Source organism: Aethalodelphis obliquidens, unplaced genomic scaffold (assembly GCF_003676395.1).
Source record: "Aethalodelphis obliquidens isolate GAN/ISIS:26980383/991018 unplaced genomic scaffold, ASM367639v1 scaffold55, whole genome shotgun sequence".
NCBI lineage: Eukaryota > Metazoa > Chordata > Mammalia > Artiodactyla > Delphinidae > Aethalodelphis > Aethalodelphis obliquidens.
The window spans coordinates 8,688,926-8,716,427 of record NW_020837999.1 but is presented as its reverse complement, the minus strand read 5'-3'; the positions used below and the strand labels follow the sequence as shown (position 1 = coordinate 8,716,427).

At 36.8% G+C, this 27,502-nt stretch overlaps 1 protein-coding gene across 5 annotated transcripts in view; it reads left to right on the top strand.

Moving 5' to 3' along the window:
- DNM3 (dynamin 3) overlaps positions 1-27,502 on the top strand; it is a 571,656-nt gene that overhangs the window by 149,411 nt on the left and 394,743 nt on the right. For all 5 annotated transcript variants that reach the window (XM_027086312.1, XM_027086311.1, XM_027086315.1 and 2 more), the window contains exons 3-4: positions 6,774-6,923; positions 8,141-8,344. In XM_027086312.1, the coding sequence (XP_026942113.1) occupies positions 6,774-6,923; positions 8,141-8,344 (354 nt within the window). The remainder of the gene's footprint in view (positions 1-6,773; positions 6,924-8,140; positions 8,345-27,502) is intronic.

Below are 27,502 nucleotides of genomic sequence, written 5' to 3'. Positions count from 1 at the left end.
ACTTCTGCTGTATATCTGGGTCTGTATAATTCATATCTAACTTGCCTTGTTGCTTAGTTAACCACCGTTCCAGGCTCTTGCCTTCAATTTGGAATGACATGAAGGCTTTCTGGAAGCATTTTTCCAAATTGCTCAATGGTATGCAAAGAGGACTTCTTTAAAGAAGAAGGAAGAAATCTACAGGTGTTCTTTTCTCTAAATATGATAGGCATTAGGGAAACACAGATGAATAAAATGCAGCCTTTGCCTTTAAGGAAATATGTTTTTAAATGTAGTCATACTAGATGGTCTTTACAGCCAGTGGATTTAGCTAGTTGCAATTAAAACCATTCCCTGTTTATGTGTCCAATGTACTCCATTTTCATTGGAGCCCCGTGCTTAAAAACATTGCTATTAAAACATTTTAGAAATAAAACTCCAGCTAAAGTATTGAGGACCCTAGTTCTTAGAATAAAGATTGACAGGAGGTTATATGCCTGTGCTCCATAATAATTCCTTTCTACTTAACCTTGATTAATTGAAACATATGAATGTTTTTCCCCATGGAAGGGGCATATTGGGAATATTTAAATTCTTATGGTCATGCTGTGCTTTTCACAGATGATTGGAATTCTGCCCAGGCACAAACCATATCATCCTGCCCCCAAACAATTTGTCAGCTGTTTAACCTAGCGTAATTTGTTTTTCATGATCAGCAGAAATGACAGTGCTAAAATGCTTTATAGGGAAATAAAAATAAAATAGAATGATAGCTCTGATTTTTTTTTTAATATCCTCTTTTTTCTCCCAAATCATTCTTTGATATAAAAATGTATCTTAACCTTTGCTTTAATACTGGGAAAACAGGAAGGATTTTTTAAACTAGAGTCTTATTTTGTGAAACTGAAAACATACTATGAATTTCAGCAAGGTAGGTTATACTGACACACAAAAGAATTTCATGGATGCATTATTAGGATTTCATTGCTTATATACACATAGCCTTCAACCTTTATATGAGCTTGTGGCTAAGAAATTTAATCACTCTCCATTCAGACTGAACTTGGGCTGAAGCCTGGAATTGTTTGAGAAAGAGATCATTCCATGTGCCCAACTACCAAGCATTTAGAATGAAAGGAACACTGAGAACATGCCAAGAGAGCTTGTGCCACTGGAAACTGTACCTTTCTATGAGAAAGAATTTATCTCAGGACCGTAAGATGAGGTTTGTTAGACCTTTAGGCATATTAATTTACAACAGTATAAAAGTCTTAGAAGATACACACTTATAAGCTCTTAAAAAGTCTAACTGTTGATTGGCTGGTGCAGCGTGTTCTGTAGGGTTTGGCTCAGGTGTTAGAATTTCCTTCATCCCCAAACTCATGTGAACATTCTTCAGACGTGAGTATAGTAAATGGTTCATTGTTCTTGTGGTAATCCTTTATAAGATTTTCATTTATAATTGTATTTTTGGACAGCAGGGAAGTAAAGCTGTGACCTTTAAATTCTGCACTGCTAATCAAGATTTATTCAGGGATTGTGTGATGATAAGCTGATTGATGATCCTCCTCAATAGCAACTATGGGCAATTGTTCAAAAACATGTATGCCACCTCTGCTGTCCACCTATTTATAGTCTGCTTGCTAGAGAGCTGGGATCCCATAACAGGAGTGGCTTATCTTGTTGCTAGGAGGACTCATCTTATTGACAATGTAATCCTGTAGCTATAAATTCTGAAATGTAGTTATGGTTGCCATGTTTTTCTAATAAGAAAGTAGGATATGTGGTCTGACAATTATCACTGTACTGTTAGAGATGAAGGGGACATAGACCTATGAGTCTCTGGACCTGGGTAGAGGATGGACTACAGGTAGCTCCCTTCTGACAATTTAGATTAGGTTTTCCCTGAATTTTCTATCCTGTAGGATGAATTATTTCCCAGGAAGCTCTTTGAGACCCATAGAAATAGGGATTTTGTGGTTCCTGTCCATTAGTCCTTCTGATATGCTGGGCAGGTCTGAATCCCAGTGATGGACATAGTTGAGACCCAAGTTGACATTCCTGCTATGGTTACTCTTAGGTCATTTAGGATCACTCTATGTGTGTGCGTGCGTGTGTGTGTGTGTGTGTGTGTGTGTGGTATTTTGTGGTAAAAATAATAGTCTTTGTAGGGTTTAATCAGTGAGAATACAGAAATGTTTTCTACAGGCGTAAAATGACTCGACAAAATGATAAATCCCCACTCTCACCTGATGAATTTCACATGCTCCCACCACCATCAATTCTACCGACTTTTGTCGTCCGTCAGTACTCATTATTCTGTTTCCTTCCTGTTCCTATGGATGAACTGGCATGTTTCTTTCTAGTGCTTCCTATCCCCTCTTCCTTGAGACATCACTTTAGCACTTGTCCCTTCTCACTTCTGCACCATCAGCTTTTCCTCAGGACTGGATTAATACCATCAGCCTATGAACATGCTATTAGTTTGCCCATCTTTATAAAACCCTCCCTTGACTTCATAACCCTCTCCAGCTGCCCTCTCACTTCTTTCCTTTCCTTTACAACACAACTTTTTAAAAGAAGTGTCTGCAACCAGTCTCCACTTCCTCTCCTCCCATTCTCTCTAAAGTCTATTCCAATCAGACTATCACCCACCCTACTCCACTCTAACAGCCCTTTTCAACATCCTGAATGACCCTCAAGTTGCCCAATTTTATGATTTGTTCTTAGTTCTCATCTTACCTGACATGTTGGCAGTATTTGATGGAGTGGAAAGTCTCCTTTCATGAAACATTCTCTTTAACTGGCTTTAGGTCACCTTTCTCTCTGGGTTTTGTTGACCACTCGGGCTTACTCTCCATTTCCTGACCTCTAAACATTGGAAAACCTGGGGCCCAGTGCTCTGACCTCTTCCTTGTCTCTCACTTAGTGATCTCATCTACTTGACTAACTTTAATGAATTCCAAATACATATAAATCTAGCTTGGATTTTTCCCTAGATGAAAGACTCACAGATCCAGCCCCAAGGCATTTTTGTGCTAATTAGAAAAGGCTAACCTTTCCTCAAGCCCTTGACTGCCATCTTCTGTAAAAATTTCAGAATAGATATACACTTATCAGATGAGATGAATGTGAATTGTGTGTCTTTCAGCTGCGTGATTCTCAACCATTAGTGGCAGTTCTGTTTCTCCATGTGGGTCGTGTGCAGTAGGCATCACAAACTTAATAGGTCCCAAACTGAACTTTTAAATTTAATTTTATTGGAGTATAATTGATTTATAATGTTGTATTAGTTTGAGGTGTACAGCAAAGTGATTTGGTTATACATATACATATATTCATTCTTTTTTTAGATTCTTTTCTCATATAGGTAATCACAGAATATTGAGTAGAGATCCCTGTGCAATACAGTAGGACCTTGTTGGTTATCTGTCTTATATATAGTAGTGTGTATATGTTCATCCCAAGCTTCTGATTTATCCCTCCCCCCTACCCACACGTTTCCCCTTTGGTAACCATCAGTTTGTTTTCGATATCTGTAAATCTGTTTCTGTTTTGTAAATAAGTTCATTTGTATCTTTTTAAAAGTTAGATTCTACATATGAGTGATATCATGATATTTGTCTTTCTCTGTCTGACTTCACTTAGTATGATAATCAATAGGTTCATCTATGTTGCTGTAAATGGCATTATTTCATTCTTTTTTATGACTGAGTAATATTCCATTGTATATATGTACCACATCTTCTTTATCCATTCCTCTGTCGATGGACATTTAGGTTGCTTCTATGTCTTGGCTATTGTAAATAGTGCTGCAATGAACATTGGGATGCATGTATCTTTTCAAATTAAGGTTTTCTCTGGATATATGCCCAGGAGTGGGCTTGCTAGATCATATGGTAACTCTGTTTTTAGTTTCTTAAGGAACCTCCATACTGTTCTCCATAGTGGCTGTACCAATTTACATTCCCACCAACAGTGTAGGAGGGTTCCCTTTTCTCCACACCCTCTCCAGCATTTATTGTTTGTAGATATTTTGATGATGGCCATTCTGACTGGTGTAAGGTGATACCTCATTGTAGTTTTGATTTGCATTTCTCTGATAATTAGTGATGTTCAGCATGTTTTCATGTGCTTTTTAGCCATCTGTATGTCTTCTTTAGAGAAATGTCTATTAAGGTCTTCTGCCCATTTTCTACTGGGTTGCCAAACTGATCTCTTGATCCCCAACCCCATCTCCCCAACATCTTCCTTTCTGTCAGTCTTTTCTACTTCAAAATTCTTCTCATTGTTGAGGTCAGCCTCCTTGAAGTTATTCTTAACTCCTTTCTTTCTCCCATACCTCTCCTTTAATCCATCAGCAAATCCTGCTGGTTTTTCCTTCAAACTTCATTAGAATGTAACCACTTCTCCACTCTCACCCAGGTCCAAGCCTCATTAGCTCACCTTTATTATTCTGTTAGCCAGCTTCTTCTCTTATACCTCTCTGTCTGTTCTTAACACAACAGTACAGTTCTTTATTTAAAACCTAGGTCACCTCATGTTTCCCCTCTACCCAAAATGCTTCAAGTGCTCTACCATTCATTTTGAGTAAAAATCAAAGCCCTTAGTATGGCCCACAGGCCCTACACCATCCAGGTCTGTACCACAGCTCTGATCTCATCTCCTGCCTCTCTCTCCCATGCTCTGTGCTCCAGGCACGTTGGCCTCCTTGCTCTTCCTCCAATATGCCAAGCATAGCCTGCTTCAGGCAGTCTACTGGGATCCTCTTATGTAAAGCATGGCTTCTTGAGTCTTTGCTCAAATGTTACTTTATCATATCAGAGAAGCCTTCCTTGACCGACACATATAACAAAGCAACCTCCCTTCCCCAGTATTTATTATCCCCCCTATTCAATTTTCTCCATAGCACTTATAATCTGGCACACACACACACTGTTTACTATTTTATCTCACTGGAATTTAAGCTTCATGAGGCTAGAGACTATTTTTTTCACTTTACTGTATCCCCAACTTCTAAAACAGTGCCTGAGAAGTAGTAGGAGCTCAGTAAATACATCCCTAAATCTCTTTGTGGAACCCTATCCCTAAAAAGACACAGAGGTTTGAGATGGTACTGCACAATTCCAATCTCTAAATTCCAAGATAAAAGCATTTTCAGAAGTCCAGGAATGAATTTAAATCTAATTTGAAAATTGCATTGATTTTGCAGCTTTCTGGAAGGGCATTAGTTTCCTGCAGAGAAAGCAAGTAGGCGCCATCTAGTGGCAACAAGAGAAGTACACATTTGTGTTACTTGAATTATTGATTAGTAACATACTTGAAAATGTAGTCCCTGATCCAGAAGCTTTTTAACTCTATGAACGTAATAATTACGATAGCCAAAAGTTCTCAGATTTGTAATTTCCACAGAACATGTTGAATTGAAAAGTACTATTTATTATAAATTATTTATGGCTCATGTTTACTAAGTTTTGTTTGCTTATTTTTTAGGATCTGACATCCATTGCTCCTCTTTATTTTTCTTATTGTTTTATCCTCTACTTATCTTTAAACTCTTACATGGTACTGGCCTAGCCACTGAGTGGGTAAATAAAATAAAGGCTCTATCGTCTAAGAATTTATAATCTAATAAAAACAGCACCAATGAGGGTAAATGTGTGAAAGAAAATGCCAAATGATGCAGTGGTCTCTTCAGGCCAGACTTCTGAAGCCTTTTGAAGCTTAATTGTTGTGTATACTTCCACCATTGATGCATGAGCCACATCTTGTAGTTGTCTCCCTGTTGGCCTTGCCATATAGTGGGTGAAGGTTAAATATTTATGGTGGGGAATCATAGAAAGACTACCAATAATTCTCTCAGCCGCTATCTGTCCCAAGATACTTAGCCTTAGTCTACGTTTGGTGGAGCAGTTCTTCAGCTAGTTGTTAGAGAAATTAAAGTATTTGTTAAGACTCGTTCCCTTGTTAAAATTATCATAAAATTTTTAGGTCTAATAGTATCAGTTTCCTTTTCTGAGTTGTGTTGTTTATCATATACTTGATATCTCTGGAAGCAGATATAGAAATTGATAGCACAACAGTTTCAAGATGTTACTGAAATTTAACAATAACTAATATTCTGTTATTATATAGTTACTTTAGAGTTTTTCCTTCTGCCTACAGATACTGATTTTTTTTTTTTTTTTAGATTGCAGGTAAATAGTTTCTTTGTAATATCCTATCTTTTTTTTCTTGAGAAAATATCTTTTTAATTAAAGAAATTGGTGTGGTATTTTGAATAGTATATTTTAAAGCTAAAATATTCCATATATTATTTCTTTTTAAAGATAAAGCAAACATTGTTTCTAAATCTTTTTGCCTTCTGAAGCTATATTTATATAATTTAGCATTCCATCGTGATAAAGTGGTGATATTGAAAAAGGACATTCTAATAGGATTAGTAAGTAGGCTTTTTGTGTACCCTAGCTCTAATTTCTTTGACAATTGGTTGCTATTATTTGTTTCATCATTTGGAGGGCCAGGATTCTCTTTATTTAGTAGGCTAGGTGGTTTAAAGACTGCTTATAATACTTAATTGCTTATCTGAAAATTAGCAAATTTAGCAGCCTTAGTATTTGAACTGTTTAATATTTCTAAAGTATTAACTGTGCTTTTTGTTAACTACTGTGTTCTCTCATTGTGATGGCTGAAGAGGCAATACTGGCTACTTTGACTTGTAATTAAAGAAGCATTATTTCCTTATTATTGCAAGAGTACATGAATTTTAGGTTGTATTAATTTGTCTTTTGTAGAATATGCAGAATTTCTACATTGCAAAGGAAGAAAAATTACAGATTTTGATGAAGTTCGCCATGAGATTGAAGCAGAAACAGATCGAGTAACCGGAATGAATAAAGGGATTTCCTCCATACCCATTAATTTACGAGTCTATTCCCCACATGGTAAGTAAAATAACAAAATTCCAAATTCTTGTCCTCAAAAATTTTTACTATATTAATTAACATACAGTATTTATAGAAGATGGTTTTTTTCTCTCAAAAAATACCGAGTTTCTAGGATTGTGCTTAGATACTTCAGTAAATGGTATGATCCAAACAGCTCATAAAATTATTTATGGGGAGACAGGAGGAGATAACTTTTAAAAGAGAAGTCATTTTAAAATGTTTTCTTTATGTTTATCTTAAACTTTTAGAATTCCAAAGAGGTATGCATGAAAACTTCCATTTTTAATATCTTCAGTTTTTGCAAAAATCTTAGAGGTGCATGGTACTATGGTTGAGTTATCCTTAATGAATTTTCTTTCAGTCCTATATATTCCTCTTTAATCTCTTCCTGAGGAATCAACTGTGATTTTTTTTTTTCCCCCAGACTGTCGGCAGAAACTTGTCAGATATCCAGTTCCTGGTGTGTGATACAGAATAGCCTCCATTCTGACTAAGATTTTAGTGGGGCAGATTTTAATCTCCTATCTTCTACCCAGCTCTGTTGCTTTTAAAATGGACCATGAGTGACATAAGCTCAATTACAACTTCCCAAGAGGACTTGGTGCCAATAATGTAGCGTGCAGAGAGAACGATAGCCAGGTCGGGACTGGAGTCACTGACTCGGTAGTTTCCTGGGCTCCCAAAATGGTGCTGCATGAGTCTGGCTGTATAGCCTGCACACTAACCTCATGGCACCATGAATGGCTAACAGCTTTCCTATAGGTTAAGTGGCTAACACTCTGTAAATAATGTATGATGTTTTTAAAGGGAAGGGCAAACCTTACCCAGAGAATTTTTACACCATTTGAAGGCAGTGTACAAGACTGGCAGACAGCATATTCACTTATTGTTCAGTGTTTGAATTATAGCCCCCAGTTACAAATGTGACAGCTCTCTGAGAAAACTGTTAGATATGCAAATCAGTGCTTCTTAAATTATGTTAAAATGATCATTTGGCCTAGCACAATCATATTATAAAAATAGAGAAAACTTGAAAAGCCATTTTGAATTCTGTCCTTTTTATTCTATGCACATGAGTCGAAGTTCTTCAGATACACAATACGTAAAGCTCAGCTTGTTTTATTTCTACTAAAGTGACACATGATTCTGCATTGCTGATATCTTTCAGCATTGATGGTATATGTAAAACTTTATTTTTTTTTTCCTTTCCACAGTGTTAAATCTAACCCTTATCGACCTGCCTGGAATTACTAAAGTGCCCGTGGGAGATCAGCCACCAGATATTGAGTACCAGATCAGAGAGATGATTATGCAGTTCATCACACGGGAGAACTGTCTGATTTTGGCTGTTACCCCAGCCAACACCGATCTTGCAAACTCAGATGCACTGAAACTAGCTAAAGAAGTTGATCCTCAAGGTGAGTGTATGGCCCATAAGATGAACGGGAATTAGTTTAAAATGTCAAGAGTTTGGGTATATTTCAAGGTAACACAAATTCTCATAAGTTGATTTTATTATTAATTAAATTCACCATTATTAATATTGTTAGCTCTTTCATATTTAAGATGCTGAAAGAAAAATAACTGGGGAATATAGTCTAAACCTATATAAATAAATGTAAGACTAACTGAGATCTAGGAAAATAGACCTTTCTAATTGTTATGAACTACTTATTTTAACAGCTAATAAAAGAAATTTCTGATACAGAATTCAGATTCTCCCCTTAGTTTTTATGAGTTATCTGAATATACTCCAAATAAAAAATCTTTTCTGTTTTTGTTTGTTTTTCATTAAAATAGGAGGCTCTTTTAATGCATGTAAGATATTATTTAGTTTATAATGTTTGACTTAAATCCCTGCTTTCATAATATATGTTTGTTACTGGCATTTCAGAATCCAAAAAAGTCCCTTATTTATGCTGATGTTTGACTTTTTCTTTCTCTGAGCTGAGTAATAATTTATGTTCAGGGACCCCAATGATGGGTCTTTGTGTGTGTCTGTTTAAAGAAATTATGAATGGCACTCACTGATGTGTCCTTTCAAGATGCAGATGTATCTTCTCCAATTCTAGGAATTCTTTTTTTTTAAAAAAATAATTAATTGCCCCATTTTCTCTGGTCTCTTTATCTGGAATTCTTATTATTGACATCTTAGAACTCCTGGATTAATCCTCTTTTTCTAAAAAAAAAATCTCATTTATCATCTGTTTGTCTTTTTGTTCTACTTTTTGCAATCTTTACTCAACTTTTAGCTCCTCTAATTTTTCATTTTTGATATCATTTAAAAATTCCAACAGCATTTTCTTATTTTGTGAATGTTATTTTTTAAAATAGCATTGTGCTCTTGGCTTCTCAAGTGCAGTATCTTCTGTAAAGATTTTAATGACAGCTTTTTGAGGTTTTCTTTTTGTAATCTAGAATATCTCTGAGTTCATTTTTTTCTGGTTGTTTGTTTTGGTCATTATCTTTGATGTTAGAGACCTTTTTCAAATGACTGGTGATCTTTTGCTGCTCTCGTAGATTTAAGAGTAGAGCACTAAAGAGCTGATGGAAGGTCTGCCTGTGCTTGAAAGGGATTCATTGACTAATGGGCTTTTCCATAGGGCGATTGGGCTGGGACCTGGCCATTTTGTGGGGAGACTTCCTCAGCTGCTGTTAGATTCAAGTATTTTCTCTTGAGCTGACTTGGTATAAGCCTGATGTCCAGTGGTCTCAGAGCTACAAGGAAGAATTGAGTTGGTAGGGGAAGGTGAGGTGATTCTCACTATTCAGCATGTAGACTTTTCATTAATCCCTCTGCTTTCATAATGACATTCCTGAAGGTCTTCTTAAGTCCAAAGTCCCTCTGGTTCATCCTCTTCTTTTTTTTTTTTTCGGTACGCGGGCCTCTCACTGTTGTGGCCTCTCCCGTTGCGGAGCACAGGCTCCGGACGCGCAGGCTCAGCAGCCATGGCTCACGGGCCCAGCCGCTCCGCGGCATGTGGGATCTTCCCAGACCGGGGCACAAGCCCGTGTTCCCTGCATCGGCAGGCGGACTCTCAACCACTGCGCCACCAGGGAAGCCCTGGTTCATCCTCTTCTGAAAGTAAATCTTCAGTATTCTGCTGAGGTCAAGGAGGAGTAACTGTGTGGGTGTGCAAGATGGGAAAAAGAGTCTGGCGGCCTAACAGTAAACCATATAAACTTTTAGCCAGTTCTTCTATTTTCAGCTCCTCTTCACTAACCTTGGTGCCTTCAGTTCTTGAACCTTTTCAGAGTTCTGCAGTAGTGACTGGTTTTCTTCTTCTTGGCTTCTTCCAACATACCTGAGATTGGGGTTTGAAACAAAGTAGGTGGAAGTTCCAGATGGCTACATGGGGACCATCACCAGGACTCCTTCTTCAGCTTCAGTAACTTGGGAGAGCCAGATTATGGATTAGGGCTGGAGTCTAGTTATAAAAATGATACTAAAACACCCCTGTCTCAGAAGCCTTCTTGTTCTGAAGGAGACAAAACCAGGTTATCTGATTGGAACAGAGAGAGATAACACTTCCATCAGTGGATTCTAGTGAGTGCCGCACAATCACATCCCTGAGAAGTCCACACTTACTTCAGATGAAACTTCATGGAGGAGTACAAATGATATCCCCAGTCTGTCTGTCACAAATCTGTATCCAGAAAGTTAAATGAGACTTTTTTTTCTGCTATAGACCTGGCTTATTTTATTAGCTGCCACTTAGAAATTGCCATGTGAATTTACCATGAATTCATTGCCATGAATTTACCATGAATTCATTGCCATGAATTTACCCCAAATGAACCTCATTTCTTGCGGCTCATTTTAACTCCTGCTTTGTCAAAGATAGGCCCTCGTTACCCCAATTTTTTATATTCTGTAAATGGTAGTCCTAAGAACAGATTTTTGAATGTTTGCAGATAATTCACAGGGAACTTTGCAAATAATTGATAATTTTACAGAAATAGAGAAAATATTCAATGCCACTGTATGCTACTTCTTTGTCTACTCTTGCATGGTGATCGCTAAGGAGGACAAATTCATTGCCTGAAGGCTTATAAGTACAATTCTTGTGTTAGTTACTAGAAGTTCCTTGCTAACCTCAGGGTTTATTATTTGTTTTAGAATCCTAGTTTCAATTCTGAAACTTCTGAACACTGTCGTACTTGAGAACCCTCAGGTTTGCATGGTGATTAGGTCTCCACCAGAGACCCACTTTTGTGTGCTGCTATCCTGAGGCTTTGGCTGGTCCTGGACATCACTGAAGCTCCAAAGGAAGAGGGTGAATTCTTGCCCAAAATAAGGTTCACATTTGTAGTAAAAGAATTAAAATAGAGAAAAGAAGAAGCTGTAGGACTCAATGCAACTTGAGCTTAGAATATGAGATATAGAGACATGGTATATTCGGGTTGACAAATCAATACCTTTATTTACCCTCTGTGCCCTCCCAGTCATTCTGTGGGAAGACTGAATCATTCTAATATCTGATTCAGAGGTCTAGTTTTCCTTATAATTACAGCTTTGGTAAAAAAGCAGTGACACCAACTTTGGTTAGTTAGGTATGTGTTGCTTAACTTCTACATGTTTTTGAGTTTCCCAAATTTCTTTCTGCTATTGATTTCTAATTTCATTCCATTGGATTGGAGTGAAATCCATTGGATTTGTACTATTTTAATCCTTTCAAATTTATTAAGACTTGTTTTATGGCCTAACGTGTGGTCTATCCTGGAGAATATTCCATGTGCATTTGAGCAGAATGTATTTTTTGCTGTTGTTGGGTAGAGTGTTCTATAGATGCTTTTTAGTTCTATTTGGTTTATAATGCTGTTCAAATATTGTTGCCTTCTTGGTCCTCTGTCTGGTTCTTCTATTATTGAAAATGAGATATTGAAGTCTCCCATTATTATTGATAAATTATCTATTTCTCCCTTCAATTGTGTTGGTTTTGCTTTATGTATTTTAGGACTCTGTTGTTAGGTATATTTATACTTGTTATGTCTTCTTGATGGATTGAACTTTTGATCATTATAAAATGTTCTTTTTTGTCTCTAGTAACAATTTTTGTCTTAAATTCTATTTTGTTTGATATTAGTGTAGCCACTGCAACTCTCTTCTGTTATTATTTCCTTGGTATATCTTTTTCCATTCTTTACTTTCAACCTATTTGTGTCTTTAAATATAAAATGTGTCTCCTGTAGATAGCACGTAGTTGGATCAATTTTTATAAAGCCCATTCTACTAATATCTGCCTTTTGATTGGAGTGTTAGTCCATTTCCACATAATTACTGAAAGATAGAATTTATGACTTTCATTTTGCTATTTTACGTATGTAAATCTTTTTGTTTCTCTATTTCTTTATTATTGCCTTGTTTTTTGTTAAAAATGTATTTTCTAGTGTACCATTTTAATTACTTTGTCATTTATTTTAGTATTTTAAAGTTTTCTTAGTGGTTGCCATGGGATTACAATTAACCTCTTAATTTATAACCTCTTAATTTATAATCTGGTTCAGATCAATACCAACTTAATTTCAATAGTATACAAAATTTTTGCTTCCATATAGCTCCAGTTCCTCCCTTTTCTTTGTGCTATTATTGTTCTACAAATTACCTTTATACATCACGAGCCCATCAACACAGACATAAATACTGCTTTATGTAGTTCTCTTTTAAATCAGATAGGAGAAAAAAAGTTACACACAAACACAAATACATTATATATTTTTACATTTACTTATGTACATTTGTCCCTTGGTATCTGTGGGGGATGGCTCTAGGATCCCCAGTGGAAACACACCCAAATCTGCACGTGCTCAAGTCCCTTATATAAAATGACATGATATTTTCATGTAACCTATGCACATCCTCCCGTATACTTTAAATCATCTCTAGATTACTTATAATACCTAATACAATGCAAATGCTATGTAAATAGTTTCTGGTGTGTAGCATATTCAAGTTTTGCTTTTGGCAACATTATGGGATTGTTTTGGGAATATTTTTGATCCACAGTTGGTTGACTCCACAGATGCAGAAACTGTGGATACGGAGGATCAGCTGTAGTTACCTTTACCAGTGTTCTTTATTTCTTTGTGTGAATTAGAGTTACTGTCTAGTGGCCTTTCATTTCAGCCTGAAGGACTTCAGTTAGTATTTCTTGTAGGGTAAATTTGCTAGTAAGGGAATCTTTCAGTTTTTATTTATGTGGGATTCTCTTAATTTCTCCTTAATTTTTGAAGGAAAATTCTTAGCTGATAGTCTTTATTTCACCACTTTGAGCATGCCATCTCACTACCTTCTGACCTCTGTAGTTTTCTGATGAGAAATCAGCTGTTAATCTCACTGAGGATCCCTTCAACATCATGAATCTCTTCTCTCTTGTTGCTTTATAGATTTTTTCTTTGTCTTTTGAAAGTTTGATTTTGATGTTTATAGATGTGGATCTCTTTGATTTTTTATCCTTCTTGGAGTTTGTTGAACTTTTTGGATGTGTAGATTGATAGTTTTCATCAAATTTTGGACATTTTCAGCCATTATTTCTTTAACTATTCTTTCTTCCCCTTTCTTTTCTTTCTGAGATTCCCATTAAATATATGTTGGTACACTTGATATGCTCCTTTATTTTCTTTATTCTTTTTTCTTTCTGATCCTCAGATGAGGGGAACAATGTCAACTGACCTGTCTTAAGATTTGCTGGTTTTTTTTTCTGCTTGCTCAGATCTGCTGTTGAACCTTTCTAGGGAATTTTTTATTCCTATTATTTTAATTTTCACCTCCAGAATTTATTTTTTAAAAATAATTTCTAGGGGCTTCCCTGGTGGCGCAGTGGTTGAGAGTCCACCTGCCAATGCAGGGGACACGGGTTCGTGCCCCGGTCCGGGAAGATCCCACATGCCACGGAGCGGTTGGGCCCGTGAACCATGGCTGCTGAGCCTGCGTGGCCGGAGCCTGTGCTCCGCAACGGAAGAGGCCACAATAGTGAGAGGCCCACGTACCACAGAAAAAAAAAAAAAAAAATTCTATATCTTTATTGATATTCTATATTTGGTGAAAAATCATTCTCTTACTTTTTTAGTTATTTAGATATGGCTTCCTTTAGCTCTTTGAAGATATTTAAAATAGCTTTTTTAAAGTCTTTGTCTAGTAAGCTCAATGTCTGGACTTCCTCAGAGACAGTTTCTACTGCATGCTTATTTTCCTGTGTATGAGGCATACTTTCTTCACACATCTTGTAATATTTTGTTGAAAGCAGAACATGTTAAGTAATATAATGTGGCACCACTCAAAATCAGATTCCTCTCCTCCCCCAGTGTTTGTTTTTGTTGTTGGTTGTTGTTGTTGCTATTTGTTTGCTTAGTAATTTTCCTGAGCTAATTCTGTAAGGTCTGTATTCTTTGTTCTTTGTGGTCATTAAAGTCTTTACTCAGTTTTCTCATTGATCAGCTAGTTATTAGACAGAGATTTTCTTAAATGCTCAGAGCCAAGTAGTCTCCCAGCATTTGCTGAAGGATTTGATGTGCATTTTGGAATATGCCTTCAATGCTCAGGCAGTTTATAACTCTGCTTTAGTCTTCACTTCCTGCTTGTCTTCATTTCCTGCTTGTGTAGAGCCTTAAGGTTAGCTAAAGGTGAGAGTTTAGGGCCTTCTGAGATCTTTCCTGAGAATGTGCACAGCCCCAGGCATGCATGTGGCCTTCTAGATTATACAAAATTCACAGGCCCTTATGGCCATCTTGTTCCCCCAATTTTTGTTTTTTTTGGTTGTCATCTTTTTTTCCCCAGCTGTTATTGCTGCCTGAGGCAGCTGTTACGTTGAACAATTGCCACTGATTGTTTTCCACATGCTACCTGGGGGAAAAGGCAAATGCACTGAGTAAGCTCTGAGTTGGGCCAAATAAAGAAAGCTCTATGAATGGGTAATTTTAGAGAACTACTAGACAGGTTAAATAATTACAGTTCTCTGAAAGTGGTACTTTTGGTGTATTCCAACCCCATTCTTTCCCTTCCAATAGCTGCTGGCTGCTATTTTTGCTGTGATTGTGGGATTTTTGGTTTTTAAGGCTACTGCAGGGCTAAGGAGAGGAGAATGGGAATAGGGAAAGTCCAAACACCACAAATTTCTCTGTTATTCCTGAGATCCAGTGATTTTGTTGAATAAATGCCAATCACATTGTTGGAAACCTTTGGTTAATTTTGAGAGTTCTGAAAAAGTTGATTTTGACAACTATTGCCAGTATTCTTGTTGCTTTTATGGAGGAATGGCCTTTTCAGAGGTTCTATTCCACCATTCCTTATTCCTTTCCAATATTCTTTATCCTAATCCTATATAACTTTAATAATCAGGACATTTTCATATAAAAGACATCTGAATTGAGATGATGAGGATAATCTGGTTGTGATATCTGTCACCCTGTTAGTCTTCAGGATTGATTTGGCTGGCTTGAAAGTGACCTGTTCTTATCACTTCATGTACATTCTTCCTGAAGTTTTGCCTTTAGCTAATGAGGATTACCTATTTAGATAATAGAGGACCATTCTTTATTCAAGGTATCTAGATTATGATCTTATCCACCAAGGTACATAATTATATAGTTTTCTGAGAAGTGGTCTATTTTAGGCAGTAGCTACTTTGCACTAAATTAAGCCTATTTGACATAGATAGGCCATTTTCACCTTAGCAGGACTTGGGTATATTCGAATATGTACCTGAGAAGGAAGTTTATGTTGATAAGTTAATTATAAATTATTTGCATAATGATCTTAAAAGTTAAAGCTTTTACAAAATAAATGTTACTAAAATGCTGGGATAGAGTTATACATTTTTTTATATTAAAATAAGGTTCATGATGAATTATTCTCCCAGTGTATGTAGAATGTCACAAATTTGTAGCTAGACAAAGGTTGAGCTTATCTTTTGAATTATTTGTGAAAAATGTTTTTCTGACTAAATGAGGATTTTCAGTAAAACTGCAAGGGGAATGGCTATGCTATTCCAAAGCTCAAACTCCTAATCATCAGAATTATTTAATGTTTTACAAATATTTTTCCCAGTATAGTGGTCTTAAATTTTCAAATTACTCTTACGTACTTTGGTTTTAGTTTCACCAGAATACTTTGAGGTTGGCTGCGTTGAGGTCGTATTTTGGGATGAGGAAATTTGTTCAGGTTATGTACACAGTATTGAATAACATGCCTGCAACCACACTGTGCATTTGTGATAGCCCCCTCCTCCTCATCTAGTGCTCTTTCTACTTCATCAGACCATTCTTCAATTAATTGCTTTATTAAATAGATGAAAGAACACAGGATTTGGAAACTGATCTGTCACTTCATGGTTGTATATTCTTGGGCAAGTTATTTAACTTTTTTGAACTTTATTACCTCAACTCTAAAATGACATGAAATTATAATAAACCTCAAAAGGTTGCTCTGATAATTAAATAAGATAAATTTGCCTGTAAAGACAACTCAAAATCTAAATGGCTGGCCAAATGCTAGCAATTATTTTCCTCTTGAAAATATTTACAGTATACTACTTTGTTATTTTATTTTTTGTATATCATTTATAGTAGTAATAAACCTATAAAACAATCAGTAGCATTCTCTAATCCAAACTGCTGCCTACACTAATGTGAACTAATAAGGCTTGATAACAGAATTGTAATAGAATTATTTTGAATATTTTAATAATGTGTCATAAAAATTAAAATAATTTCAGATTCACCTGCAAATTGCTAGATTAACTGTAGGTAAAAGAAGACCTTAGCTGGGTTGAGGCTGGGATAGTGTGGAAGGAGGGTTGTCCTTAGCTTTGCTTGATGTGTTTAAGGCATTGTGCCAGCTGCTACTCACAGATACAGAGTAGGATTCTTACCTAGCCAGACGAGGATTCTTACCATGGAGACTGCATTGATTTCTCTAAGGAACATTTCCTCCAGCTATTTAGAAGTTCTAATCAGGTGTATTAAGAATTCAATCACTGCCTTTGTTAGTTAATCCATTAATTTGTTATTCAGCAGACATTTATCAGGCATCTATTGAGCCAGGCAAAGTGCTTGTGGTCCTTAGCGTTAATTCTATATGCTGGACCACCTAGTAGGATCCTAGGCTAGGTAGATACACACTACATATTTCTGATTATTTTTGTGACTTTCCACTACTTAAAAAAAATAAGCTGTTTGCATGGCATCTTGTCTTATGTGTGAGGTCATAAAAGTCCCCAGAAAAAGGTTTACAGAGGATCTGCTTTATGAAATGAACATTTTCATATTTTAGGGGATGTGATTTGGCTCACAACATATATTAATTCAAGTGAAATGGGTTGTGTAATAACACTGTGTGTCGTATGTTATAACCACAAGTATCCTGTCAGGTAGGTGGCATTGCCCAGTTTTATATAAGAGGAACTGAGCTTAGAGAAGCTATGGAACTTGCTCATGGTTAGACAGCTGGTGAGTAGCAAAAGCATGATATGAGCCTACCTATCTCTGAGACCAGTAGGTGTAGTCTACCACTGTATCGTCTATCTTTCTCACACCAGCTGTGTTTTAAACACTTCGTTCAGTGATAATCATGAACACTTTAGATTTTTATAAAATTTGAGTAATACCTGCTTGATAAAGTAGTTTTATGGTACTAAACATGGTGAAGCATTTTTAAAGTTATGTTGAATTAGGTTTTGCCTCATAATTCTTCTCTTTAAGGCAGAGATTTACTAGAATATCTCTGTATCAATTTGTATAAGAAACAGACTCATTGACAAACTTAAGGATTGAACTTTTCAAGGAAATATTATAAATGCTGGCTAAAGAATTGGTTTGGAAGAGTTCATGTTTACATTCTCACCTGAATGCTTCTTCATTATTTCCCAAAAGCACTCAGTGAATATTACCTTCAACTGGTTTAATGTGATTTTTACTTTTCATATCAGTTTTAAATATGGCTACATTGCTTTAACTAATATTAAAAGATGATTATAGTTACTTGTTCATTTATTCAACAAGTAGTTAATGAGCAACTACTATATGCTGGACACCACTTTGAGCAGCATGAATACAGTGGAACAAAGCAAATCTTGGCCTTACGCAATTCACATTCTAATGGGGGAAACAGCCAAGATGTCTGATAAATGATTATTTTAATGTCCAGTAGTGATAAGTGCTATGAAGCAAAATAAAATAGTGTAAGGGAAGAGAGAGTGATGGTCCATGGAAGCAGCATATGAGCAGAGAACTGTTAAGTGAGGGAACAAGCCCTGTGAATATCTGGAGGTACAGCATTCCAGGTAAAGGGGACAGCAAGCACAAAGGACTGGGAGAACTGGCTTGACTGTTAAGGAACAGCAAGGAGGCCATCGAGGATGGAGCTCAGTGAGAGGAAGAGAAGTACTTTCTGCAATCAGAGAGGTAGGCGGGCCCAGATCAAGTGGGGTCTTCTAGGCCGTGACAGAGACTTTGAATTTTGTTCTAAGTGTGATGAGCAGCCGCTGGAGCATTTTGAGTGTAGAGAGACAAGATCTGATTTATGTTTTCATAGGTCAGTCTGGCTGCTGTGAGAAGAAATGACTAAAAGAGGGCATAAACAAGGAGATCAGTTGGATTACTCCTTCAAAGAGGTCCAGTGGGGAGAGGGATGATGTGGCATAGAATAAGAGAGTAATGGTACAGAGGGAAGAAGCTGTCAGACTCAAGATATATTTTGAAAGTAAAGCTGATAGTTTACTGATGGCTTGCTGTGAGTAAAAGAAAGGAGTCAAAGTTGACTCCAAGGGTTTTAATGGTGGTGCCATTTACTAGGATTGGGAATATTAGAAGAGAAACATGGTTGGGGGAATCAAGTGTTCCCTTTTGGACATATAAAATTTGAGTTGTTTATTAGTCACCTAAGTAGTGGTGTTAGAGACCGGAATTCAAGGGAGAGTTTCAAGCTGGAGTTATGAATCTGGGAGATATCAGCCTAGAGGTGGTGTACTGAGTTGGATTATATCCCCCCCAAAAGATATATCTAAGTTCTAACCCCTGATAACCTGTGAATGTGTCCTTATTTGGAAATAGGGTCTTTGCAGATGTAATTAGGTTAAGAATTTTGAGATGAGATATTCCTGGATTTATGGCGCTTCCTAAATCCAATGACTAGTGTCTTTGTAGGAGAAGAGAGGGGGGGATTTGAGAGGGACACAAAGAAGGCCATGCCAAGATGGAGGCAGAGATTGGAGCAAACCACCAGTTTGTGGTAATTTGTTGTGACATCCTTAGGGAACTAATTCAGATAATATCTAACTCCTTGAGACTAGTTGAGTTGAGAGCACGTAGATGAATGTAGATAGAGAAGAGAAGGAAGGCCAAGGAAGTAGCACTGGGGCTCTCCTGTATTTTAGTAGTGGTGAAGGGGAGGAGAAAAAGCAAAGGTGACTGAGAAGTGGTAGAAACCCAAGTGAGTATGGTATTCCTGAAACCATGGGAAAAGAGGATTTCAAGAAGGGTGTTGTCATGGGCTGTGTCAAATGCTGCTGAGAGATCAAGAGGGTGATTTGGTAGGTCAAGGCCGATTCTACTGCTCAGGCATTGTAAGGAAGCCCAATAACAGTAAGAAATGAAACACAGGAGCTGGCAACTACGGGAAAGTGGGATTTCCCTTACATTGTAGTGAAGTGGTGCACCCAACCTAATGGCATAAAAGGCAGTGAATCTATATTTCTTTGCCCCTCTGACTTGGCAATTTCCCCAGTCCTCACAGCTTGTATTCAGCTTCAGACTTATAGTAATTCTCTGTGAGGAACCCGGGAAGTGCTGAGAAGCTGCATCCATTCAGTTGCTTGTATTCTTAGCCCATGAATTCTTTCCACTGCTTCCTGGAAGATTCAGTTGTAAACAGAAGGAAAGCAGCCTTGAACTCTAAGTCATCATTACTTTCAACTTTTGTATCTAAACCAGACTTTTATATTTTCATGTAATGGAGATGAGGGTAGAGAATTGACCTTTGGATTTGGTACATGAAAGTCATTGCTGACCTTGATAAGAAGGGTTTGGTAGGAAAGTCTCCTAGGAGAAGGTTCAAAGGAGACTTGGATGTGAGGAAGTGGAGACAGAATACAGACAGCTTTCTCAGGATTCACAATAGAGGGAAGCAGAAAAATGGGACACTAGTTGTGTAAGATCAGAGAACGTTTTTGAAGGATGGGCAATATTCATACCATGTTTGTGTGTTGATGAGAATGGACCAGAAGAGAGAGAAAATTGTTAAAGAAGAATAGAGATGGTATCAATATAGGAGAAGCAGGATAAAGACAGGATAAATATATGAGAAAAATCCTTGATTAAGGGGAGTGGGAATGTTACATGGGGCACCTGTGGGAGTCCTTGCCATAGATAGAAGAGAATTAGATTGTTCTCCATTTTAAGAGTACAAAAGGCAGAGGATATGGATACAGATGAGGTTAGCTGGTTAGACTGATTGGTGGAGAGATAGCTTTCAACATATTGAGTTTATTTATGTTGGTGTAATATCCACCTATCTTGATAGGTTCTAATGGTCATATAATAAAGACGCCATGTTTACACTGCTGTTCAACATGACTAGAAGTGACACTAGTATCTTTGTGTTTTATAGATACTGTTATACCCTCGCTGAGCAGTTCATCCTAAAGAGGCACTCACATTTTCTGTATAAAAGCAGAAGAGTCAGTCCCAGCAGTGGTACTGATTTATTACTTGAGCATGAGTTCATTACCCATGAAGACTCTCATTGTGCCTTTTATCTTCTAGGCACAGCAGTTTTTTAGCATTACCCATCAAGCTTGTTGTCTACAATAGAGGGGTGTTTAAAGGCCTCACTAGGGAGGCAAATGTGTCTGGAAATTCCTTTCGTGGTGATTTATTTCACAGCAAACAAATTTCATTTCTAAATCTAGCATGACCAGAGGTCTTCCGGAAGTATAAAAAACACTCCAAGAGGAATGTTAGACCTCTGGTTGGGAAAGAGGGCACCATTTTCTCTTGAGATGAAATTTGTGAATTGGTGAGAATTTACCAGGAGGCTGGAGGCAGACTTCCTTATTTGTTTTGTGGAGGTGTGTCCAACCTACCTCCTCAAGGTTTTGCCTTTCCACAAGTCTCCGTATTCAATCTGGAAAAAGTTAGTTCATAGGTGATGTAAGCTGATACTCATTGCCCTTTGGCAGCACTTAGCAGTTGCCAAAGCACCTTACTTTTCTATCTGGTCATGGAGGTGCTGGAGGTGCTGTTAGGTTAAACAGAAGCTTCAAGCATCCAGGCGTTAAGTCAGCATTCAGAATATGATGAATATGTTTATAAAATGCAAATGTAAGAGCAATCCATGGAGAAAACCTATTTTCCAGTCAGTGTCTCTTTCTCTGCAGCTATTCTTTTTTCCTAATTGGATTCTCGTTTTACCTTGAAATTCTTAGCTTAAATAGTTGACCATATTAAAAACAATTAATACAGTTGTTCCTCAGTGCCCCTGGGGGATTGATTCCAAGAGGCCCTGCAGATACCAAAATCCATGGATGTTCAAGTTCCTTATATAAAATGGCATAATGCAATGAATACAGTTCACCCTCCTCACCTGCAGGGTTTGCATCAGCAGATACGGAGGGTCGACTGTAGATATTAAGTAATTAAATCAAGAGTGCAAACCCTACCGGATATTAATTGAATCAATTAATATTTGTGAAGCTATCTGATTCTTTAAGAAGAAATAACCTAGTGTGTTAACTCATACAAGGCATGTTTTGAATTCTTAAGGGATATATTTTTGAGCTTATATTTAGCATGAGTGCGACTCTTAAAATCAATTAGTTTGTTTTTTTTTTCAAATGGAGGAAATGCTAGGAACAAAGGCTAAAACCAAAATATTTCTGGTCTTTGAGAAAGTTGTTTTACATTCTTTCTGTTTAATCAATCATTCTTTTAAATTAAACATCTACTATGTACTAAGCTTGAACAAGGAATACATTAGATATCTGCTCTAAAGAAAGCAGGGACCACAGATATACATGACCTTACAATCCTGTGTGATCAGAACTTTGATAGGAGGTGTATGGAATATATCATCATAATATTATACTCTGAAGCCTGAGAATTACAGATGCATATTTCAAATTCATATTGCTATTTTACATTTGTACTTGAATTTCAAGAGTTTCATGTGTATACAATTCGAATAAGTTTGTTAAATCTTATGTTAGAAATCAGCCTCTTTGCAAAGAGAGTAGTTCGTCTGAAGATTGATAAATAGGCTTGCCCAAGTGTAGAGAAGAACTTCCATTTGAGCTTTAAAAAGTATGTTGTCTTAGAATTATATTTAAGATTATATCTAGATTTATATGTCATATATAAATCACATCTAGATTTATGTATGTCATAAAAAGTATGTTGAATCTTAGAATTGGAAACATGACAACAAAAAAATTTCATCTTAATAGGCTTTAAAAAGATTTTTTACAAAAGTGTGTACTTCTTGATATGCTATTTTTGTTGGGAAAAATAAAATAACCTTGATTATGAAATTCACCGTGAAAGAAAGAGAATAGATTTAGAATTTGAATAAGGATATAAATAAATAAATAAATTTAATTCTTTTAAAAAACAGGAATAAAAGAGAAAAACATGAAGACGTTGGTAACAGTGAATGTTCTATTAAAATGGAACTTGTTATTGTCATCAAGATTGTATCAGTACGAAAGGCCACTACGATGTGGATTACTAAAACTGACACGTTCATTCCTTTTGCCACTGGGGGTCACTGTAAAGACGTTGCTTGAACAAGTCTAAAATTTCCTTTTGTGGCATTTGAATGTAGAAATTTAAATGTGAAAAAGAAACACTATTTATTAGAAAGACTAAAAATATATATATAAGAAAGAAATAAGACATATTCTCTTGTTCCCTAAATTGCATATTACTGATCTGAATCTTCCTTAAGACTTCTGTTTATATTGATATATGTATGTGTTGCATTGCTATTCAAAGTGGAAGTGTTTAATTAAAGTGACTTTAGCATTATAGAATAATTGTATTCTCATGTGTTTCTTGTTTCAAAATTCAAAGATATTTAAAATACAAGTAATAGTTACCTATGCAATTAAAACTTACTCCTGAATTCTGATATGACCATAAGCTTCTAACATTCCCGTTAACGTAGATAGAAACATATTCTATAATCCATCTCCAGAATATCTGTCCAAACCAGATCTATATATTTATTTCATTGACAGTATAAATAAAAATATCATTAAAACAAAACAAAACTCTTCTAAATTTCTATAAGACCCTCATTTTCCATGGCTTTCAGAATCTCTCTCTCCTTCCCTCCAGCTCTATCTTCCTTTGCTTTCTCTTCTCTCTGTTCTTCGTCTAACATTTCTTGAGTGCTTGTTATAATCCTTGAATAGAAGGAGAATTATTTCTTCCACTGAGACAAGAGTGAAGTAAGAAATTTAGTACATGCAGATAGAGGTTCATCTGTAGATATCTGGATAAGCATTTGAAGAATTTATTGCCTATTGACTTAGGTTTTTTTCTCTTAAGTAAGAAGCAAGGCTATAGGCTGAGAAGGAACTGGGAGTCAGGGTGGTGGTGGTGGTGGGACAGTAAGGAGAATAGGAGAAAAGGGAGCTGTGTAAGATGTTTGAGGAGAAAGGTATTTTGGACAGCCACTGTGGGGAAAGAGAGAAGGAGAAAGTGGGCAACATTAAAGGACTCCACTGAGGCCAGAGCCATCTGCACCAAGGCTTCAGGATTTTATGATTCCCAGGAACACTCAGCAGTGAAGGATTTTGAGAGGCAAATACTTGGATTGCTTTTGGGTCAGAATTCTGCGGGATCCATTGGATGGAAGGCAAAAGAGTTGAAGATATTGGAAAAATAATAGTTAGAAAGATGAACTGTGAAATCCTTGGAGGAAGGGAAGAAAGGGAAGCCAAAAAGGACCCATAAGTTTTGGGGAAAATGGGATGGTTCAGGGATGAGGTTCCAGATAAGACTGAAGAATATCAATGCATTATTCATAGTAGGTGAGTAAAGAAATTGTAAGAATAGGAGTTTGTGGTTAGAGACTAGAATATTAGAGTTTATAATTTACAGTTGAAACAAGTCCAGATAATAAATGTCCAGGATGTGGTCATGGGAGGAAATTGCTAAAATGACATGCAGGTGAAAATCATTGAATTTTCAAGAAACTAAATACATGAAGAGAAATGAATACATCGTCCTCACATACATTGATGCTGCCGGTATAATGGTGGAACTAAGGGTGGTGAAGAAGACCCTGATGCTGAAACCTGCAATAAAGAGGGTGTGTGTGTGTGTGTGTGTGTGTGTGTTTGTGTCTGAGTGTTGAAGATGGGTGTTTGGGCATTTGGTAGATGACGGCAACAAGGAGGAACAGAGGGTGCTATAACCAGATGGTGTAAGGCTCCAAAGCAATATTTTATATGAAGGTGGAAGATTTTGGTTTGGAACAGAACTGAGGAGTAAGAACATTAACCTTCATTCTCTTTTCTTCCACCAGAGGGGCATGAAGGAAAGAACTAGATGAAGGCAAGGAGGTGAGAGCTATTGTTTAGACCAGAGCATGAGTGTGTTGGAGTAATATGGTGACAATAAAGACAGTTCCAGGTGGCATAGTGCAAAGGATTGGCAGAAAGGCAGCAAAGGGAGGAAGTGGGAAGCATGTCGAAATGAAAGTACAAGCTGTTCTGCTGAAATAACCAGGAAACATTCTTAAGAAATGTTGCCTTAATAAAGAAAGTACACTAATAAAAGCATAAGACATATAAAAATTACATTTTAAAACAGTACAGCCTAGTGGTTAATAGCACAAACTCTGGAGCCAAACTTCCTGGGCTTGAATCCTGGCTCTACCACTTACTAGCTGTGTGATCTTGGGCAAATTTCTTAATCTTTATATACCTCAGTTTCCTCATCTGTAAAATGGGGATAATAATACTACCTTCCTTATAAGATTGTTATGAAATTAAATGAGTTAATATCCACATAGTATTTAGAAAAGTGCCTGGCACTTAATAAGCCCTGTAAAAGTACTACATAAAATTAACATACTTCGTTGGTTAGAAAGTAGGTTTGTGGCTGTTGAGTTTCAGACTTAACAAAGTTATTTTTCCTGCAGGAATTTCTGTGATAAAAGCCAATAGTTGCTGTATTTTCATGAAGTTTATATCTGTTAAACCAAAGTCTTACTCAGCAAAGTTAACCCTTGCTTTCTACTTCCTTCTTGCTTGTCTCTTCTTAGGGTTGCCAACATTATCACTTGTCTAATGCCCCTTACACATTCATGTGTTGTCACCTTTATAACCCATGATGATGCACAAAGCCAGAGCCAGTTGGGTTACCTATACAGTTGTGTGCATGGTGTGTGTGTGTGTGAAACACAGTTTCTGGTGATGGTGCCTATAGTGATCTATATAATGAAAATCATGTTCCCTATTTAGTAGGTCCCAGTGGAGCTGATGGACTTAATAGAACTTTTGCTGTAGGAGAAATTCCTGTTCAGATGAAGGACAGATGACCCGAGAAGCTTGGATTTGATTTGGGAGTGAAGGATGACATTAAAAGAGATCTGGTGCTATCAGCCAGTTCCAAGTTAACCAACTGCAACTTCAGTTAAAAGTGTTTCCACGCTATTGCCAACAGAGTCCCTGGATGGTGTTCTGAACCAGACCATTTTGTAGTCAGCAGTCTGAGCTATCTGTTCAGGATTTCAAATAGTTTGCTGAGTGGAGCATTATTAGTTACTCTGCAGTTAAAACCCCTGTATGAGAAAGGTAAGAGTGGGAAATATATAACAGTCCCAGGTCTACAGCAATGATGGAGTCCTACTGGGCAGGCATTGTGAAGACTTCCTAGCCTGGCAGTGAAAGAAGTTTATTGATTAAATCCTAAGTGTACTTTCGGGGAGGAACTTCCTTGTCTGCTGTCCAGGGCTCCACCTTCTGGGAGTTTCTTCCTTGTCCATTATCCTCTAAGACATATCTGAAGTGGAAATGAGGGATTATAACCTTCTCTGGAGATGCATAGCTTTCACAGCCTGTTGTCTACTTGTAAAATCTTGGGGTCATAAAGGTTTTAAGACTCAAACTATGAAAGGCTTTTTCAGGGCAGGCTTTTTGTTTCTTTGGGAATACAATTTCTTAAAAAACTCATTAAGCCTTAACTATCTGCTTCTAGTTAATTCCAGGTACAAACAACTACACCAAAAGCTTTTTCCTAGGCATAGATCTTAAAAGATCTTAAATCTGTTCTTTTGTTTCCTTGCCACCAATACTCTTTCCCCACCCGTCTTCTCTCTCTTTCAACTTATTACGGTTATCTTCAGGCTACCTGAGACTATTGGCTTGGGTAGGGAGGTATGTATTTTAAGTGTAAAGTCTGATGAGTTTTGATGAACATATACACTCATGCAACTACCATTACAACCAAGATAAAGAACATTTCCATCACCTATAAAAGTTCCCTTGTGTTCCTTTCTAGTCAGTCCCACCCTGGTCCCCTAGTCCTGGTGCCAGGAAACCACTGATCTGCTTTTTGTTGCAATCTGTTAGATTTGCCTTTAGAGTTCTATATAAAATGGAATCATCCCGTAAGTACTCTTGGTGCCTGGGTACTTCTGCTCAGCATAATGTTTTTGAGATTCATCCATGCTGTTGCATGTTTTAGTTCATTCTTTTAAATTGGGGAATAGTATTTCACTGTGTGGCTATGCCACATTTTGTTGATTCATTTACCTGTTGATGGAACTTTAGTTTTCTCCAGTTTTGGGTGATAACAAATAAACAGGTAAAGCTGCCATAAATATTTATGTACAAGTTTTATATGTTTTCATTTCACTTGGGAAAATAAGAGTGGAATTGCTGGACTATTCACAATAGCCAAGACATGGAAACAACCTACATGTCCATCGACAGCTGAATGCATAAAGAAGACGTGGTATATATATGCAATGGAATACTACTGAGCCATAAAAAGAATGAAATAATGCCATTTACAGCAACATGGATGGACCTAGAGATTATCATACTAAGTGAAGGAAGTCAGAGAAAGACAAATACCATATGATATCACTTATATGTGGAATCTAAAATATGACGCAAATGAACCTATCTACGAAACAGAAACAGACTCACAGACATAACAGACTTGTTGCCAAGGGGGACGGGGTTGAGGGAGGGGTGGAGTGGGAGGTTGGGGTTAGTAGATCTAAGCTATTATATATAGAATGGATAAACAACAAGGTCCTACTGCATAGCACAGGGAACTGTATTCAATGTCCTTTGATAACCATAATGGAAAAGAATATTAAAAAGGAATGTATACATATATATAACTGAATCACTTTGCTGTACAGCAGAAATTAACACAAATTGTAAATCAATTATACTTCAATTAAAAAAAAAGTGGAATTGCTGGGTAAGTGTATGTTTAATATTTTTAAGAAACCACTACAAATTTTATTCCCAGCAGCAATATGTGAGTGCTTCAGTTGCTCCACATGCTCACCAACACTTGGTATTATTAGTTCTATTTTAATTGTAGTCATTGTAATG